The sequence below is a fragment of the Oratosquilla oratoria genome, chromosome 40, assembly GCF_046742065.1.
Source record: "Oratosquilla oratoria isolate Oo_2021 chromosome 40, ASM4674206v1, whole genome shotgun sequence".
Classification (NCBI taxonomy): Eukaryota; Metazoa; Arthropoda; class Malacostraca; order Stomatopoda; family Squillidae; genus Oratosquilla; species Oratosquilla oratoria.
This window is the reverse complement of record NC_134816.1, coordinates 25,345,180-25,364,384: the sequence shown is the minus strand read 5'-3', so window position 1 is coordinate 25,364,384 and position 19,205 is coordinate 25,345,180. Positions and strand designations below refer to the sequence as shown.

The following is a 19,205-nucleotide window of genomic DNA, read 5'->3' as shown; positions in this document are numbered from 1 at the left end:
TATGTAGTTGTACATGAGTTACCCCCAGATTCTGTGAACTGGTTTCATGTTTTCTATGTTTGTTATTACTCAGTAAAAGAGAACCAGTAATACGACAGTGACTTTATATTTTATAATGTGAGTTGTGTGTTGCATCGTACATTAGGCAGCCAATGCTGCTCACAAGAATTTGAATCATACTGAAATGGTTAAACAGAAAATGAGTGATAGGGGTAAATGTAAAGGGAGCAAGACTGCTCCTTTGCAATGACTTACTTTTCAGTGTTAAGGGCCAATTGGGCAAGGGAGGGTCTATGTGATCAATAACACCATATTAATGCAAAGTTTATTTAAAAAAAGTCCCTGAAAATACCTGTGAAACATCCCCCCCCCTCTCTTTTTTTTTTTTTTTTTTTTTTCTCTCTTTTTTCTTATGTCTTCTTGTTCTTTGTTTTCTTTATCTTTTTGTTCACCATCTTCCTCCTCCTCCACCTCTATCTACTGAAACTATGGAAATGGGCCTGACATGCCTTTTATTAAATTGCAAAATGTGATTTTTTCAGGTCTCTCATATAGTTTTTTGGCATCGCTACTTTTACAAGATTCAGAGCTTAGAAAATGCTGACAGGCGCCGACAAGAACTTAAAAAGAGAGCAGAAGAAACTAAGACTGCTGACTCTGATTTGGTTTGGGATGATGGTAAGTACAGTTATATGAAATTGTTATGGTATATATTGTGTGAAAGATATTAAGTTTTCATAGAGAATGACCCTTCATGTGTAGGGTGGATACATGCTTTGACTTAGCCACCCCCCTCATAGGGGGGAAAAGGCCTTTGTAAATATGTATCTGGGAATGAAATCAAAGAGAAGACTGTATTTACTAAATTGAAGTATACAAGAAAGGAGCAACACTCATGGGGTCCCGTCTCCTACTTTCCAATTTATCATACCTAGCCTCAGATTCATGTACAGTTCCAACATGGTCTATATCCTTGATTTCCAATTATCATATTTACATTTGAATTCCTTTCATATGATCATATTATCAATTATCATATTTACATTTGAATTCCATAGTGTATTCAGGGATGGAATGGGTGGGAATGATTTTATGCCTTTTCCTTTTTGGCTACCTCCCTTGTAAGGGGGAAAAAGCCTTGGTATATGTATGTATGTATGTACATTTGAATTCATGTATTGCTCAAGCATGGGCTACAGCAACTTCTAAGCCATTCCAAGTATTTATCCATCTATATGGAAGACTATTTTTTCATATCTATTAGACAGGTCTTCCTTTATTTGTTCTCATGATATCTTAGAGCCCTCATGTCCCTTATCAAAAGACCTCATCCTGAATGAGAGAACGGTTGTGACTGTGGCATTGTATGAAGCAGAGAGTTTGAATTTGAAGGAGGCAGAAAGGAAAAGCCTAAATATGTTTGAGATCAAATGTTTAAGAATTGGGGATTATGATGAAGGATAGAGTGAGAAATGTGGAGAGGAGGTATAGAGTTGGGGTAGAAATAGAATTAGCAGAGAAGGTTGATCAAAAAGTACAGAAAAAGTGTCGAAAGCAAAAGTGGATGGAGGGGTTTTGAGGTGAAGACTAAGAACGAGATGGATGAATGGTGTGACTGGGGTGTTAGATACAAGAGGAATGCCTGGTGAGCAAGAAAGAGAGCATGCAAATTATTGGAGTAAATGAAGAGTAGATGTAAATGGATGAGGAAATTATGTATTTCTTCTTGTCTGATCTGCATACGTCTCAAGTGGATGAGAGAGGGAGGTTCGTCTGATAAGGAAGTGGTAGAGGTAAACTGGTTCTGGCTGTCAGGGCCTGCTGGGGAGGTGCTGTGTTTTGCTGCATTACTCTTGGGCTCAACAATGTGGTGGAGGACAGGGATGGCCCTTGATCCTCAAGGAGTGAAGACAGGAGGGACAACAAATGTGTTCTTGGATGGGTGAAAGGGGGTTTGCCATAACTCAGTTATCCCTCCTTGTAAGGGGGAAAAGGCTTTTTGGTATATGCATGTATGACCCTTCATCATTGGTGCTTTGTGGGAGAAAAATGAAGAGTTTGGTAAGGAGATTTGGGCTTTTACTTGCCACCCCCTTGTAAAGGGGCCTTGGGTATATGTATGCATTCTTTGATATAAGATGTACAAACACTTTGTGCTGATATTGCTTTTGGTACTTCAGATGAGGAGTTTGGTGGAGATGAAGAGATTCCAGAACACATTCAGGACAAGTTGTTAGAAGATTATCAAAAAGAATGTGAAGAGAAGGAAAGAAAAACTTCATCTAAGGATTTATCTGAATTAGACACGTGTGATACTGAAGAAAAATTACCCGATGCAGAAAAGGTTGAGTCGTCACAGTCAAATGAAAAAATAGAAGAATTGAATGTTGATGTAGGCAAGGACCAGGAGACTACAAGTAAACCATCCCCAACATCCACAGGTGAGGCATGATTTCTTGCTTTTATTCTGGCTTGGTGGAAAATTAGTTTGATGAGGGTATGGGAGCATATTGGGTTTTATTATTTATTTGATTTGCCAGGAGGTGCCAAGATGGGTGGAGGGGAGTGGAATATATAGGAAATGGTATGGGTGGGAGTGGTTTCTATGCCTTTTTCTTTTTGGCTACCCCTCATGTTGGGGGGAAAAAGCCTTTGGTATATGTATGCCTTGCAAATTTTTTTGTTTGTTTTATTTATTTTGTATAAGTTTATTCATTTATTGATATATTGCCTTGGCTGTTCAATTTATACATGGTGGTGCAAGAGGTAAACGCAAGAGTAATAGGCGGGGATTGGAGGTAGTTAAAGAAATAGAGATAAAATGGGAGATAAGCCAGTTGTTATTTGCTGATGACACTGTGCCAGACCAGAGGAGGAATTAAGGAAGTTAGTGATTAAGTTTGGGAAAGTGTGCAAAATAAGGAAGTTGAAGATAAATGTGGGTAAAAGTAAGGTGATGAAATGTACAAGAGGAGATGGTGGTAGCAAATTGGAAGCGAGTATTAAGGGATAGAGACTGGAGTAGGTGGAAGTGTGGCAGGAAAGGGAGGAGTGGAGGTGGAATGTAGATTGAGAGAAGCAAGTAAAAGCCTTGCAGGGTTAAAAAATGTAATGAGAAATAGACATTTGGGAGTTTATGTTAAGAGGAGATTATATGGAGGGGTGATTGTGCCAACAACACTGAATGGAGCAGAAACATGTAACATATGAGAGGAAGAGAGAAAGAGTTTAAATGTGTTTGAGATGAAATGCCTGAGAAGTATGATAGGGGTTACTAGGTTAGATAGAGTGAGAAATGAGGATGTGAGGAGGAGAGCGGGGTTGGAAAGGTAGTTGGGAGACAGAGTTGATGAAAGAGTATTGGGATGGTTTGGACACATGGAAAGAATGAATAAAGAAAAATTAGTAAAAGAGGTGGGGAATGCAGAGGCGGAGGGGGTGAACATGAAGGGGCAACCAAGGATGAGATGGATGAATGGGGTAAAATGGGCAATGGGAAAGAGGGGAATGTCTGTTGATGAAGGAAGGGAGAAGACAAAAGATAGAGATGATTGGAGAATGGTTGTGTATGGGTGATGCTGTGATGCATGGGAGTGGGGGGATACGGGGTGGGGGAGTATATGTGAATGATATTTTGACGCATGAGGGGATGGAGATTGGGGTTCGCTGATTAATTGAAGCAGCTATTGCTTCTGACTCAGGGCAGTGAGCAAGATGCAGGGATGACCCATCTTCCAGGAGGAGCCAACAAAAGAGGGAGGGAGGGGTGGTGAATGGGAGTGGAATATGTAGGGATGAAATGGGTGGGAGGGGATTTATGCCTTTGATTTTGGCTACCTCCCTTGTAAGGGGGAAAAAGCCATTGATAAATGTATGTGTGTGTATATATATATATATATATATATATATATATATATATATATATATATATATATATGATTTTTCAATTGGTCTTTGAAATGTTATTTTAGACAAAAATATACAGACACTTTTCATTGGAATAATTGAATATTATGTCACTTGTAATTTGTATGTTATATCAATGCCTAGTATATATTCAATTCAGTAGATAGTTTTCAAATTCTAAATTCCTTTTGTGCAGAGAGTAACGAAGACGAATGGGAGAAAGTAGAAGCAGCTGATACAGATTCATCACCAGAGAAATCATCACAATCAAAGAGCAATACCCCTCAGAGTACGGAAAAGGTAATTATGATGATTTAGATTAATATGAACTGTGTACAATGGATTCATAAAAGTTTTGTATTACATGTGTGAATATATATATATATATATATATGGATGGGGTGGTGCGAGAGGTGAATGCTAGGGTAGTGGGTCAGGGATTGGAGATGGTTAAAGAAAATGGAGAAAAGTGGGAGGTGAGCCAGCTGTTGTTTGCGGACGACACTGCGCTTGTGGCAGGGTCAGAGGAGGGATTGAGGAAGTTGGTGGCAGAGTTTGGGAGAGTATGTGATAGAAGAAAGCTAAAGATAAATGTAGGTAAAAGTAAGGTGATGAGATGTACAAGGGGTGAAGGTGGCAGTAGACTGGAAGTGAACATTAAGGGAGAGCGACTGGAGGAAGTGGATAGTTTTAGATACTTGGGTGCAAGTGTAGCAGGAAAAGGTGGAGTGAAGGTGGAGGTAGAATGTAGATTGAGAGAAGCGAGTAAATGCCTTGGTGGATTAAAGAGTGTAATGAGGAATAGACATTTGGGAATGGATGCGAAGAGGAGACTGTATGAAGGAGTGATTGTGCCAACAGCACTGTATGGGGCAGAAACGTGGAACATAAGAGAAGAAGAGAGAAGGAGTTTGAATGTGTTTGAGATGAGGTGTCTGAGAAGTATGGTGGGGGTTACTAGGCTGGATAGAGTGAGAAATGAGGAGGTGAGGAGGAGAACAGGGGTGAAAAAGGATTTGGGAGATAGGGTTGATGAAAGAATATTAGGATGGTTTGGACACATGGAAAGAATGAGTGAAGAAAGACTAGTAAAAGAGGTATGGAAGGCAGATGTGGAGGGAGTGAACATGAGGGGACGTCCTAGGATGAGGTGGATGGATGGGGTGAAGGGGGCTTGGGGGAAGAGGGGAATGTCTGTTGAGGAAGGAAGGGAGAGGACGGAAGACAGAGGTGAGTGGAGAATGGTTGTATATGGATGATGTTGTGATTGCATGAGGAGGAATGGGCAGGGGGGTGGGGGGTGGGGTAGTATGTGTGAGTAAATTTTGACGCAGCCCGAAGGGATTTTCTCCCCGTCCTCTCCTTATATGCAAGGGGGGACGGAGAGGGGGGGTCGCCGATTAAATGAAGCGGCCTTGCTGTGGATGTGCTGTGTCTTGCGACACTGCTTCTGACCCAGGGCGGTGGGCAGGGTGCAGGGATGACCCGTCATCCAGGAGGTGCTCAGATGAGAGGAAGGGTGGGAGGGGTGTGGAGTGTATGTAGGGATGAAATGGGTGGGAGTGTTTTTATGCCTTTCCCTTTTTGGCTACCTCCCTTGTAAGGGGGAAAAAAGCCTTGGTATATGTATTATATATATATATATATATATATATATATATATTATATATATATACATATACCTATATATATATATATTTATGGAGTGGTAGAAGTCGATTTTATGCCTAAGGAGAGAGTACTCCCTTGTAAGGGGAAACAGCCTTTGGTGTATGTATGTATGGTAAGATTAATTTGGGGCCCAGTAGGTAATTGAACTGTGAGAGACTTTATGAAATGGAGAGTTGTCAATATTTGGTGTCCCATGTTGTGAAAGGAAAAGTGGACATGGAGGAGTAAATAGTATTGTGTTGGCAATACCATTGATTCAATCTTTCAGGAGAATATTACACCAAAATGTTAGTACATACATATACCAAAGGCTTTTTTCCCCGCTTATAAGAAAAGTAGCCAAAAAATAAAGGCATAAAAACCACTCCCACCCATTCCATCCCAATCATACTCCACTCCCCACCACCCTCTTATCTTTGCACCTCCTGGATGATGGGTCATCCCTGCATCTTGCCCATTGCCCTGGGTCAGAAGCAGTGTCGCAAGACAGCACATCCACAGCAAGGCCGCTTCATTAAATTGGTGACCCCTCACTCTCCGTCCCCTCGTGTAGAAAAGGAGAAAGTGTTAGTAGGAGTGGTAAAAGGTTAACAAGGGCAGCAGAAAGAGATAGGAGAAGGTAAAGTGATCAGCACTTCTTTGAGTGGAGGTTAGTCTCCAATCATATAAGAATGCTGTGTGACTCTGGTCTGTAGGGGTGTCACTGAAGTCCCTGAAATAACTGAAACTGCATAAAACTTATAAAGTGAATGAATAAATGTCTGGGCGGAATGAAAAGTTATATGAGAAATATGTACTTGGGGATGAATACAAAGAGAAGGTTGTCTGGAGTGGTTACATCTACAGGACCTCAGAAAGATACCTTTATTTTGATGGCATGTTTGAGAAATATGAAAAGTGTCAGAAGAAAGAATAGATTAAGAAATATGGAGGTGAGGCAGTGACTGTGGGCAGGAAGAGGGCTGTCAGATAGGGTGGCCAAGTCAAAGTATTCAACCACACTACACCTATCCAAAACCCATTTCTCATCTCGTCCCTCTAATCTCAGTACAGGAATACTTCACTATATGACCGAGTGCTATGAAGTAGGTAAAACAAATGTTGTGTGTATGTGAAAGCCCCAGGAGGCAAAAATTGAGGAGCGGGTTGACAGGGTCTATGAACACAACACCCCTATTTACATGTAAAACCCACCTCAATATACAAATTTTCACATTGCGACCAGTCAGCTGGGAACACGACTTAGTTGTATAGTTAGGTATTCTTGTACCTTGAAGGTATGTATACACAAAGCACGTGGAAGGCAGAACTGGATGGAATGAACTTGAAAAGAAGGGAATGAATGAGGTGGATGGATGGGTGAAAAGTGGCATTTGATGCATGAGGAATGTTTTTTGAATGAGAAAAATATGTGAATGGGGAGATGTATGGAGGAATGACGTGGCATGAAGGGATGTTCCTAAATGGTCCTTGAATTTTTTTGAGTAGACAAGGAGGGGGTTGCCATGTAATTAAGTAGTTGGAGTAAACTGATTCTGGCTGTCATAACCTGCTGTGGAGGTACTGGGTTTCATTGTATTGGCATTGATCCAAGTAGTGTGGCAGGAGACCATGGTGAGCCCTTATCTATGAGTTACTAAGGTGAGAGGGGTTATCAGTCGGTTTTGATGGATGCAGGATGACTGTGATTTGGCCACCAGTCACCCCCCCTCCCTCCCTCCCTCTTTTATATATATATATATATATATATATGTATATATATATATATATATATGTATATATATATATATATATATATATATATGTTGCACTCCCCTTTTTATGTTCCAAGTTGGTGTGGTAGCTGGCCAGAGGGGAAGTCACAAACATGTGTGTATGAAATAGTCTTTTTAGCTTATCTCAAGAATGGTGGTGTTGAATGTGACCATCTCTCCTTTTATATGGACAGAGAGGGGGGTCGCCAATTTAATGAAGCGGCCTTGCTGTGGATGTGCTGTGTCTTGCGACACTGCTTCTGACCCAGGGCAGTGGACAAGGTGCAGGGATGACCCGTCATCCAGGAGGTGCTAAGATAAGAGGGAGGGTGGAGGGGTGTGGAGTGTATTCAGGGATAGAATGGGTGGGAATGATTTTATGCCTTTCCCTTTTTGGCTACCTCCCTTGTAAGGGGGAAAAAGCCTTGGTATATGTATGTATGTTATTCATGTTTTTGCTTTGGTTGACACTTTATGAATTTGAGTAGTGTTAGTGTGCAGAGTGTGGGAGGCTAGACTTAGATATTCAGATACAGACCTTATGTATGGTTATTCCTGGGCTGCAGTCTTAACCTAGATTGATAGGCATAACTTGCCCACTGGACTTCTTGCTTGTTAGCTGAAGACGAAACCTCTGAAAAGGGGTAAAGCTCCTCCACTAGGGTGGACCTAGTTACCCTCAGCATCTATGATTGGTTAAGTTCATTTATGTATATAATATTTTGACCAATAACATAAGGACATAAAAAGTCCTCCAACACACCTCTTTGGGACACGTGGCCCTGACTGAATAGAGCTTTGTTCATTTGAGGGTCAGTGGGGTCATCCCATATATTAGTTTCCAGGTAAGAAAAGCCTTACCCCAACAAGATTTATTTATGTTATCTGGTTTCGCTCCTCTTGAATAGGGGCCCACACGTGCGATGCTAGTATCATCACCAGTACAATGTGGTGATGTTTCATCATCAACCTAATCACCACATATGTGTGTACGTGTGTATATATATATATATTATATACACACATTTTCTTTTTTATAATTGTTATTTTTATTATGTGTATATATATAAATATATTTTTAAGCATAAAGTAATATTTTTTTCTTTTATTTTTTCAGGATGAAGAATGGGTGAATTGGGAATAAAAATTGAATGTTTTAGTAAGCATGTTGTTTGGCAGTGCAGAGCTTGGTAGGGTGATGAAAATATCATATAGTACATATTCCATTTGAAATATTATGAACATGTGTTGAGGTATTGGGCAGTTGGGCAGGGATTATATATAAAACTTTTATATAATTATTACATATAGATATTTATATATACAAGTGTACACACACACACACACACACAGACGACCCAACAAGTGTTGCTCCTTTTTCTTTATACTACAGTGAGGTAATGTGCTTATAATGTCAGTTTGATTCCCAGTCCACACAACAAACCAGGAAATTGGTTTACCTATGTAAATTATTCTATGATGGGGTTATGGATTAATTATTGCCTTCAGTTTCACTAAGTAGAAAACCCACAGCCTCACAGTGGCTGGCAAAGGCCTTAGGGCTCTCCCACAGATTTCTCTGAGAAGAAACTTTGGGCTGTCATGTGTATTATAACAGTGTGAGACCGTTTCTCTGTCACCAGTTGAAAGTGGTAGGGGAAAGGGAACAGTCACCATTTGTCAGCCCTCCATGTGTGAAAAAGTATAAGAAGTACAGTTGAAGTTGATAGAGAAATCTTGGGCCCAGTCTGTAAACTGAGTGTCAACCTCTCAGGACTACATCTTCTGATAGGGGTAATTGGGTTGTTGGGTTTCGAAAATGGGCAGCTTTTCAGTCCATTTCACAGAACCATCGCATACCATACCCATCTTTGGTTCTGGGGATATGGATTGGAAGAGGCAGTGTCATTCAGTTTTGTATTCAATGTACAAGTAAAAAATATTGAAATGTTACGAGGTAATCCTTTAAAATGTGCATAAACAATTTCAAACTCTCTTAACTTGGTGATATGGTCAATTTGTTTTTAGCATGGTATTTCTGCAGTCGAGCATTCACTGTTCTTCACAAGTGTGATGGAGTAAAGCATTAGTTCCCTTTGCACTTACTGTAGGATTTATGGATAGCAGTCTGGACTGCACAAGGTATTCATTTTTATTCAGAACCCACCTTGGATGAGTATTAGTTAGAAATAGAGATAGGATATTAAAACTTGTCTTATAAAAGTGCAAATAGAGAAATGCACACACATACACATGATCTAAACGAGGATATGTAGTGAGTTCAAAACAGACATTGTGGCTTTAATTGAATTAACAGACTAGTAAGGGATTGTATCAGATAAGGGTTACATACAATTCTGGTGAGTTCTTGAACATGTGGGGTACTATGCTTTTGAGAGGTAATTTAAATAAAGATTCATAATTGAACAGAGAAAATAGTTGGAATGCTGGAGATTACAAATGGCTAAAATAAAATGTACTCGCATGTAGTCATAACAGACACTTATTTGAAGTAAGATTACGAGTACTTTAGAAGTTAAACCTCACTTGGACACCTACTCTTGTTGAGGTCAGATAAGGGGGGTCATTCAGTGGCCATCAGATAAAAAAAATTCCCACCAACTCTTCCTTGGTCATTCTGCTCGTAAGTGGTGAAAAATCCTGCTCTGCCATTTACACATAACCCACTGCCAAGTGACCATACTCACATAGTTTTACATTTGAGAAAGTCATGTCTTACCTTGAAATTACCTTATTTACCTTGAGGAGCTTCTGCCTCAAGAGCACAGGGATCCCCCTTGATGTGATCTGAGGCAAGGCCACGGTAAAACCACCAAGATTTATGAATCCTCACTGCCTGTGGAACTGTTCAAGGTGAATCAATCGACAAACGATATCATGTAATGAATAGACCATAATAACCATCAGATTTGGGCTTTTAATCATCACCAAAGAGGATCCTGAAAGGTTATTATTATTATTATTAATGATAATTAGCTAAAAATAGATTCATTCTTCACTAAGTTGAATTCCATCTTATGTCGGTGCAACCTTACCTCTAGAAATGCATATTTGAAATACAGTCTTGGGCGTGTCAGACAGTGCCCTAAGTCTGACCAAGTTACTCCATAATTAGTATAAGTTACCAAAGCCTGATTGGACAGGGTGGTCCAAATGTCTTGTTACCGCTACCAATAGAGGTACAAGTATTACAGTAATACAAAATACATGTCCTGGATTCAGGCTGCATGTAAGTGTATGGGCACATGAACGTGTGCATTCAGGCAAGAGCATGGAGACTGTGCGACATGACTTCACTGAAAGATTCAGCAAACCAGCTCCTCCAAAGGTGACAGTACTACAATGGGAACATTTTGTTCCATTGTTCTTACAGTAAATAAACTGAATCTAGGACATGTATTTTGTATTACTGTAATACTTGTACTTCTATTGGTAGGGGTAACAAGACATTTGGACCACTCTGTACATTAGTTTTTGTAATCACATAATGTTTTTAGATACGCACATCTATGTATGTTCCATATTCAGCCCCTTCACTTATCTACATTTATTGACTCTCTGTCTCTGGTCTTTTCCTTGCTTTCCTTTTTGTCACTGTTAAAACATATACATATTTTACCAACTAGTCTTCACTCCATCTACATGTCCAAACCATCTTTATAGTGTTTCTTAATATTTATTTCAAATAAATTTACCTTGGCTTCCCTTTGCATCATCCTTTCCAATGGCATTTATTGTTGGAGTTGTTCACCCCACCGTGATTTTTAATCTCCATTTCTCTATCGGATTCTACATATTTGTGTACCTCAGCCCCCCACCCCCACCCCCTCCATAACAGGGATGGCCAAATTAGAGTATAGATCCACTCACCCACCCTGTCCATCTGTGATTATGATATGGTTTAATGTTACTCCTAAATATTTTAAAAACAACAACATAACTAGTCTTGTCCTGTTCAGCACAATACTGATGTTCCCATTCTCTTTTTGAAATTGTCATAACCTTCCCCACCCATCCACATTTTCTAATATTTTAATGCATAGGCAAAATGTTACACAGTAATTTGTAATCCTGTAAAGATAGGAAATTTATATTTTGGTAGTGTTGTTTAAAGAGATGGTCTATTTCCTTTTCCTCCCATCACATATGCTGGTTAGTATTGGAAAAGAATATTATGAATTGTTTTAGTGGGATGTACTTCCTTGAATCAAGATGCTTTAGTAAAGATTTGATAGTTTTATATGTTATTGTAACATTGTTGTTGGTTAAAATCGGATGGAATTTTTTTTATTTTCTAGGATATATTGGTATAACTACCTGGAAAAGGGTCTGAAAATTAGCTTAAGGCAGTGGCGATTCTGTGAGTCTTGGTCTTATGCACGAGACTGTATTTATATTGACTTTTGATCATGGTCATGGTTGTATGTGAACACCAGTACTGGAATCTGATCACCAGATACACAATACATTTGTGTGAACACTTGTATAAAGATATGATGTAAAAATATTGCTTATAGTATATTTCATATAGTTTTATCCTTGAGAAAGCTTTAGTTTGTGTGTGTGATTTTTTAAGTGAAATGCTTCACTTGATTCATAATGTTAATTTCAGTTTTATGTCATACATTGTGTGCGTATGTTTGTGTGTGTGTATAAGTATGTGTGTATGTGTGCATGCACTGTATGTATGTACAAAGGCCTCGGTTCCCTTTATGAAGGGAATAGCCAAGTTGAAACAGATACCCACACCAAAAGACCTGCCCACTTCACACTTCTCTCATCATTATGAAGATGAAGAGCTCACCCACTGCATTGTGTGGTTCAAACTGAGGCCATTGAAGTTCATCTCGGCACCAACAGCTGAAGCTGGTTTATCCTTAGCACTTCATCCTATGACAGCCCTCCACCACATCCACTCATCAATGGAGCAGATATATATACATATGTATATACCTATATGTTTACAGGAAAATTTTACCGAAATAAAATAATAGAAGACTTATATATGCATTCACACACGTACTGGAATCTTCCAAACAAGTTGTGTTGGATACCAATCAATCAGTCAGTCATTGCCAGTTACGTGGGAGTTGTTGTTCTTCACCAAGAGAGACTTGGGGCAATGGATTGATTGTTGGAGACCAAACTTGTATAAACAAAAACATGATTGTCTGCTCTTCTAACATGGGTTTTAATTTCATGTGATATACTAAAATCACACTAAGTTCCAGCAAGAAAGCCCACTTACAGAGGGTCAATTTGTCCATAACAAAGAGAAAAAAATTATCGCTTAAGTGTTTATACATTTGAATAACATAATCAATTGTCATAGAAATTGGAGGGGAGCAGTCACCAATCGACTTTGTGTGAAAAGCTAGAGGAATGACACTGGAGAGATTTTTCTGGGCCGCACCTTCAGATAACGAGGGCATTGGCAGGTAAGACAGGGAGCAGAGGGAGGATTGATTCTGCAGGACCACTTCATGCAGGTATGTGTTATGGGTCCCCATGTTAGAAGAATAGGGAAGACAATGAAGAACATATCCAACAACATAATCCAAATGAAGATTTTTTTTAACTTTTGGATCATTGATTATATTCCAGATCATGCTCAGGCTGGTTTTCTACAGTTGTACATTCTTGCCATGAAAATGAGACCTTGTGCTTGTACAGAGTAAACATAATGAAGAACTGTATCTCATAATCCATTGCTTCATTATTATTATTATTATTATCTCTTTGACAAGCCAATAGAACAAACTTATTTTGTGTGGATATCAAAGAGTTGCAAGAACAAATTAGTGCATATTACAAGGTGCTTATGCAGTGCAATTTAGGCATTAATGAAAAAATTATAAATCTTTGAAAAAGATGAGGTATTTGTGCCTGTATAATATCTACATCTAATTGTGTGCATACATATGCATATACATGCATGTACTTGTACTATACATACATACAGTTACTTGAGAAAACTTTTTCTACCTTATAAATGGGGTGGACAAATCAAAATATACACCCATTCAAAACCCACTCGCTGTCCCTTTCATCTTAGCACCTCGTGGATGAAAGGGTCACCCATGCCCCTATTACAATGTATGGGTCAAAGTCAATGCAGTAAGACTCAGAGCTTCCACAGCAGGGCCTGACAGCTAGAGCTAGTTTACCCTGACAATTTAATTTTATAGCAACCCCCCATTCATACACTCAAGAAATGTCTACAAATATATATGCATATTCACTCACACATATTTTGAGATATTGCGACAAGTTGAAAAAGGTGGGACAAGAAGACATAGGTCTAGTTTCAGTTTTATTGTTGACTGATTTTGCCCCAAACTTCTTCAAAGGAATGAAGCTTAGGGCAAAATCAGTCAGGAATAAATATGAACTAGACCTGTGTCTTCTTTTTCCACCTCCAACATAAACACACTTTCCCACCTTCTTCAAAACACATACACACACTATACAAGAATTTAAGAGGAAACTAGACTCTGCAAGATACAAAGACGGGACACCATGAGCGTAACTCCCCTTCCTGTAAGATACAACTAGGTAAAAATACACACTTGCACTCACTGAGCATTGCTCCTTTCCTGTATACTACAATAAGGTAAATACACACACATGTACACATGTGCACAATCTCATAGTGTGGGATGGAAGATAGTCATGAGGTCATTGGAACAATCTGATGGGGAGAATGTATAAAGTATGTGAAGAAATGAAGCTTTTCCTGCAGATGCATTAATTCCTTTAATAGCTTAGAAGTTAATATAGCCCAAGCTAAAACCATAAGTGAATTCAAAACTAGGTATGATAGTTGAGGAAAAAGACAGAACTTATCAAGTTTAGCACCCTTCTTGTATATCAGTCAGGTAAACAGACACACATACATGCACGCACACAAACATACAGACACACACATGCATATTGCTCACATGCTGATATTGAGGCTTAAGAACATTTTCAGTTGAGAGGTTAGGGGGGTATAAAGTTTTGTTCCGTCATTGCATTTCCCTAGGACTGGGTGATTATCTGTTTTGAACTGAATAAGCCCCTTTTACTCCAGAATTAGTGTCCATAGTTCTGAGGCATCGGTAGTGGAGACTACTGATGCTGTGACGAGAATGGTTTTTGCCTCCCTCTCTCAATCTCCGTCATAGAAGTGACTATTATCCCTACAATTCAACCATGCAAAGATAACCTCTGTAAAGAAGGAAAAGATCAGTGCTAAAAAGTTGCATACAGTATAGGTTTAAATAGATATGTATAGGCAAACCTTATACAATCATTTTTTTTAAGCTATTTGGTGGCCCAATTGTTGCTTATAGTTTTTCAATTTTACTTATTGATCCCGTGCACAAGCCCGTAGTCACTTGTTATTTTCAAAGTGACCAATAAAATCCCTCCAATGCACTGCCAGTGAACACACAGCTTCACCTTGATGCTCACTGTTTTATATCATACACTCGCAATCTTTCCCTTCTCCTTTCTTGCTTTCTGTATGACTGTAGCCAAATGCATTCATTACTGCCCTGTGCACTGAGTAAGTGATTATATGAGTGTTGTATGCAGTAATGTGTAGTAACTGTGCAGTTGTTGTAAGCAGTAATGTACAGTGAAATTACGAGTGATCATGCATGCAAGGTATGGTGCTAGAATCAATAAGTGGTGAGAGACCTGGCGTTAAGCAGAAGGGATGGGAGAGTTGTTGATATGGAATTTGACATAGTGAAGTGGTTGAAACCAGAAGGGCCTAGGTGCCAGTACTGTTGCTCAGGCTTTTGGCCTTCCCCAGTCAACTTATGAAGAATGCTGGAAGACCGGAGTGGATGCTACAGGACTGCAGGTAGGGGTGGGGAGAAGGGGGCTCGCTCACACACACACCCAATTGTGTAGGATACCGAGAGGGTCTTTGAACAGTAGATTGAAGACCAGAATTGTCACTACATTTCCCTGTACATGTGCTCTCATATACAGAAAAGTCTATGTTGTGGATGTAAATTGCTCCAGAGGTATTGAAATATGTATATATGTATAAAAATGTATGTATATATATACATGACACTCTCCCCACAAAGACGGTAGCCAACTCAACCATCAGTAGCTGATATGTCCAGTCCCTGATACCCGGAAAAAAAGAGGAGGATAGGACTAGGTTTCTTACCTGTCTTAAAAGTGACAAGCCAAAGCATAAAGATAAGCTTCCTTTCATTTCCCCCACCTCTCCTTCATCATTCTCAACCCTCCTTTTGCTCTCGTAGATATCTTGTGCATATATAATCTCATCTCCAGAAATGTTCCCACCCTGTAGGTCACTATCCATCCTATTGTTAAAATGGGTCTTAACCTCAGCAGAGTGAAGAACAGGGCAGTACCTTGCCACCAGATATAGATAATACAGCTTTTTGCATTCCATGTACAGTTCAACTGGCGAAACTATAATAGGAAGCCTATATTCCTTCATTCAGCCACCCCTGCCCCAATGAAAAAAGGCACAAAGTAGTTTATTGTGAAAGGTCCAGATTAGACACTAGAATCTACTGAATACCTCACTTAGGATAGATAGCCCTGCCCTAACTTTATTATGCTTGTGTCGCAGATCAATATTAACCATGATTTTAACTGAGGACTCATTGTCAAATACACATTTTGGTGACCTACTTGCAAGGAAAGTCTGAGCCCACAGGGTAAATATGATAACTTAGCAAAGCACTTTCTGGCATGAACTCCATTCCTCAGTGGTAAATTTTCCACTAATAGGATAGTTGATGTCAGGTTCTTTGTCCTGTATTTAATACAAAACTAACGCCCTCATCTCTCTGCCCTTAGGAATTCCCTTTGACATTCTTAATTCTCTGTTGCTCCCTTTGCCCACACCCTTCCCATGAAGTCACCTAACCATCTTACAGGATTTATTCAAATCTACAATATCCCACCCTTCCTCAGTTTAAATCAAACTGCAATATGTTTGTTTTGAATTCTAAATATTCTTGGTTAAAATCATACGTTCAGTGACTGGTCAAACACCCTGAGATACACTAGGAATTGAAAATACAAGCTGTACTAGACTTGCCGATGATTTTTGCTCCATTTCTGAGCAGATGAGCTTGCACCAGCACAACACTTACTCTGTATGTGTGTGTTTGTGTGTGTGTGGGTGCATGTGTTTGTGCATGTATGTGTTGGTGTGTGTATGTGTGTGGGCATACATTTTAAGCTGTTGGCTTATGTATTGCAGGGCATAGCCTTCATCATCTTCACAGTTGCAAGTATGGTTCTTGCCGCTCCCAAGGGAGAGGGAGGTTGAAATCAATATCCTTGCCGCATCAATAGTCATTGGCAGAGCACACAACAGAATTACTTTTGGTTAAGTGTAGGATTTAATCATGAACCTTTGCTCACTTTCTTTTCATGATAGAAATTGCTGTAGGCATCTTGAACCCATAATTTGCTTCATCCATAACCTCTACTTGTGTGCTTTACTACTGTACTATCGATGTGTTTATACAATACTATGTAGTTTGTGTATATGTATATATATATATATATGTATACATATATTTTTTCTCATTGGTCTGTTATAAATTTTACTGATAGCAAAAGTTGCTACTAATATTGGGGATTTGATCCACTCGTCATTTTCATTAGACTTGTTTTTATTGCCTGCAATCTGTTAACTGTTCAAAAGGGGTTCCTTGCTCATATATTTATTCATTATGATAAAAAATTATATGTAGAATATTGTTACTGAGAGCAAGGTGTTTATACATGGGGTGATAGGCTCTGCATGCTATGACCCTATGATTATTTTGTATGTGTATAGTAATGTTGCTAATAAAATTAGTATAAAACTTCTTGGTAGTTTTTCTTGTATTACATACATACATATATATACCAAGGCTTTTTCCCCCTTACAAGGGAGGTAGCCAAAAAGGAAAAGGCATAAAATCATTTCCACCCATTCCATCCCTGAATACACTCCACACCCCTCCACCCTCCCTCTCATCTTAGCACCTCCTGGATGACGGGTCATCCCTGCACCTTGTCCACTGCACTCATCAACCATATCTTGTATTGACATCACATAATACTGAAGTGCCCGTTGCATGACAAGGTTTCACAAATTACAGTATTACTTATTGTTCCCCGTTTTCCTGTCCATGACTGTCAGTTCACTGCCTAGTTGCATCTGGGGCCTTGTCATTTCATGCCAAAAGAATCCTCATCAAAGCTTCAATAGTTGTCTTCAAGATTAAAACAATCTGTTATTGCTGACACAGCCATTGCTATGACACATATAACAAGTGAAAAGCAAGTTGTTTGAATTTTGAAGTCGTACATTTAGTCTCCTCAATGAGTAACCAAACACCTCGTTTGTGGACATACTCCTCAGTACCATGAGTCTGTAGCAAGAGAGATCTGGGGAGAACAGTTTGAATGAAGGACATTTCTGCAAAAGGAACCAGTCGGTTAGCCATGGATTATAAATATAAGCTATCTATACACCAAAAGCTTTTTTCCCCCATATGAGAGAGGTACCCAAGTCAAAGGCACATCCTATTCTCATCCACCACCCTTTCAGCCCCTCCCCCCTCATCTTGCCTCATCATGGATAGCTCATCCCTGTATCCCGCCCACTGCCCTGGGTCAGAAGCAATGTAGCAAGACACAGTACATCAACAGTAAGGCCATTTCACTTAATCATCTATACACAGTCACTCTCCACTCGTCCCAGTCTCCTGCCTTCTCCCATCTTTGCTCAACAGACATTCCCCTCTTGGTCAATGCCCCCCTTCACTCCATCCATCTCATCCCCTCAAATTCACTCCCTCTACCTCCACCTTCCACACCTTTTACTATTCTTTCTTCACTCATTCTTTTCATGTCCAAACCATCCAAAATTTCTCATCAACCATATCTGTCATCTCCTTCTCCACTCCCGCTTTCCTCCTCTGTCCAACCTAGTAACCCCAACCATACTTCTCAGACATTTCATTTCAAGCATGTTCAAACTTTTCTTCTCTGCCTCTCTTAAATTCCAAGTCTCTGCCACATACAAAATCACTCCTTCATACAATTACCTCTTTGCATCCATTCCCAAATGCCCATCTCTCATGACACTTTTTAATATAGACAGTGAATATTAACATTAATCAATATTCTTTGGAGATTAATATCATTAAGCAGTGCATTATGCCTTTAGGTTCAAAGAGGTGTTAGTGAAGGCCTTGAAATGTTGACTGCATAAAGATTATGCACTGAATACCCAGTGCAGGATATAGTTCCATAATTATGTATACAAGCTTCTCCCTTATGAGGGAGATAGCTAGCCAAACCATGCACCCATTGTTTCCTTTTATTATAGCTCCTTGTCAGAGTCAATGCAGGAAGGCACAGTACATCCACAGCAGGGCCAGCCACTTCATTTACACAATGACCCTCCCTCCCCATCCTTTTATTCAATAATAGAGGAAAGGAGAATCACCCTCAAGCCTTATCAGTTTAAAGTCCATTCACAACCATTCTCCAGTCGCACCTATCTTTTACCTTCTCCCTCCCCTACTCAACAGACATTCCTCTTTTACTTAAGGTCCTTTCACCCCATCCATCCATCTCATCTGTATAACTATAATAGACCTATTATTTCTTACACCTTTGGATGAAAGAAACTCCTACACTGTATATGAATTTTATTGTGTTAGTTAATATACAAACACTGCTCTCCAACTGAACCAAATACAGAGAACACTGTGAACGGGATTACTTCCAATCATAAGAAGACAAACATTTAAGCATAGGTATAATCATATATGAATACAGTCTTTCCAGTCAACGGTTCAATATTCA

General features: G+C 39.4%; 1 protein-coding gene across 6 annotated transcripts in view; it reads left to right on the top strand.

The window, feature by feature from the left end:
• The window catches only part of LOC143020687 (BSD domain-containing protein 1-like), a 30,256-nt gene extending 13,044 nt beyond the window's left edge, over nt 1-17,212 (top strand). For all 6 annotated transcript variants that reach the window (XM_076177313.1, XM_076177315.1, XM_076177312.1 and 3 more), the window contains 4 exons: nt 543-678; nt 2,181-2,441; nt 4,103-4,206; nt 8,449-17,212. In XM_076177313.1, the coding sequence (XP_076033428.1) occupies nt 543-678; nt 2,181-2,441; nt 4,103-4,206; nt 8,449-8,475 (528 nt within the window). In that variant the 3' untranslated portion in view covers nt 8,476-17,212. The remainder of the gene's footprint in view (nt 1-542; nt 679-2,180; nt 2,442-4,102; nt 4,207-8,448) is intronic.
• Nucleotides 17,213-19,205: the final 1,993 nt, after the last annotated feature.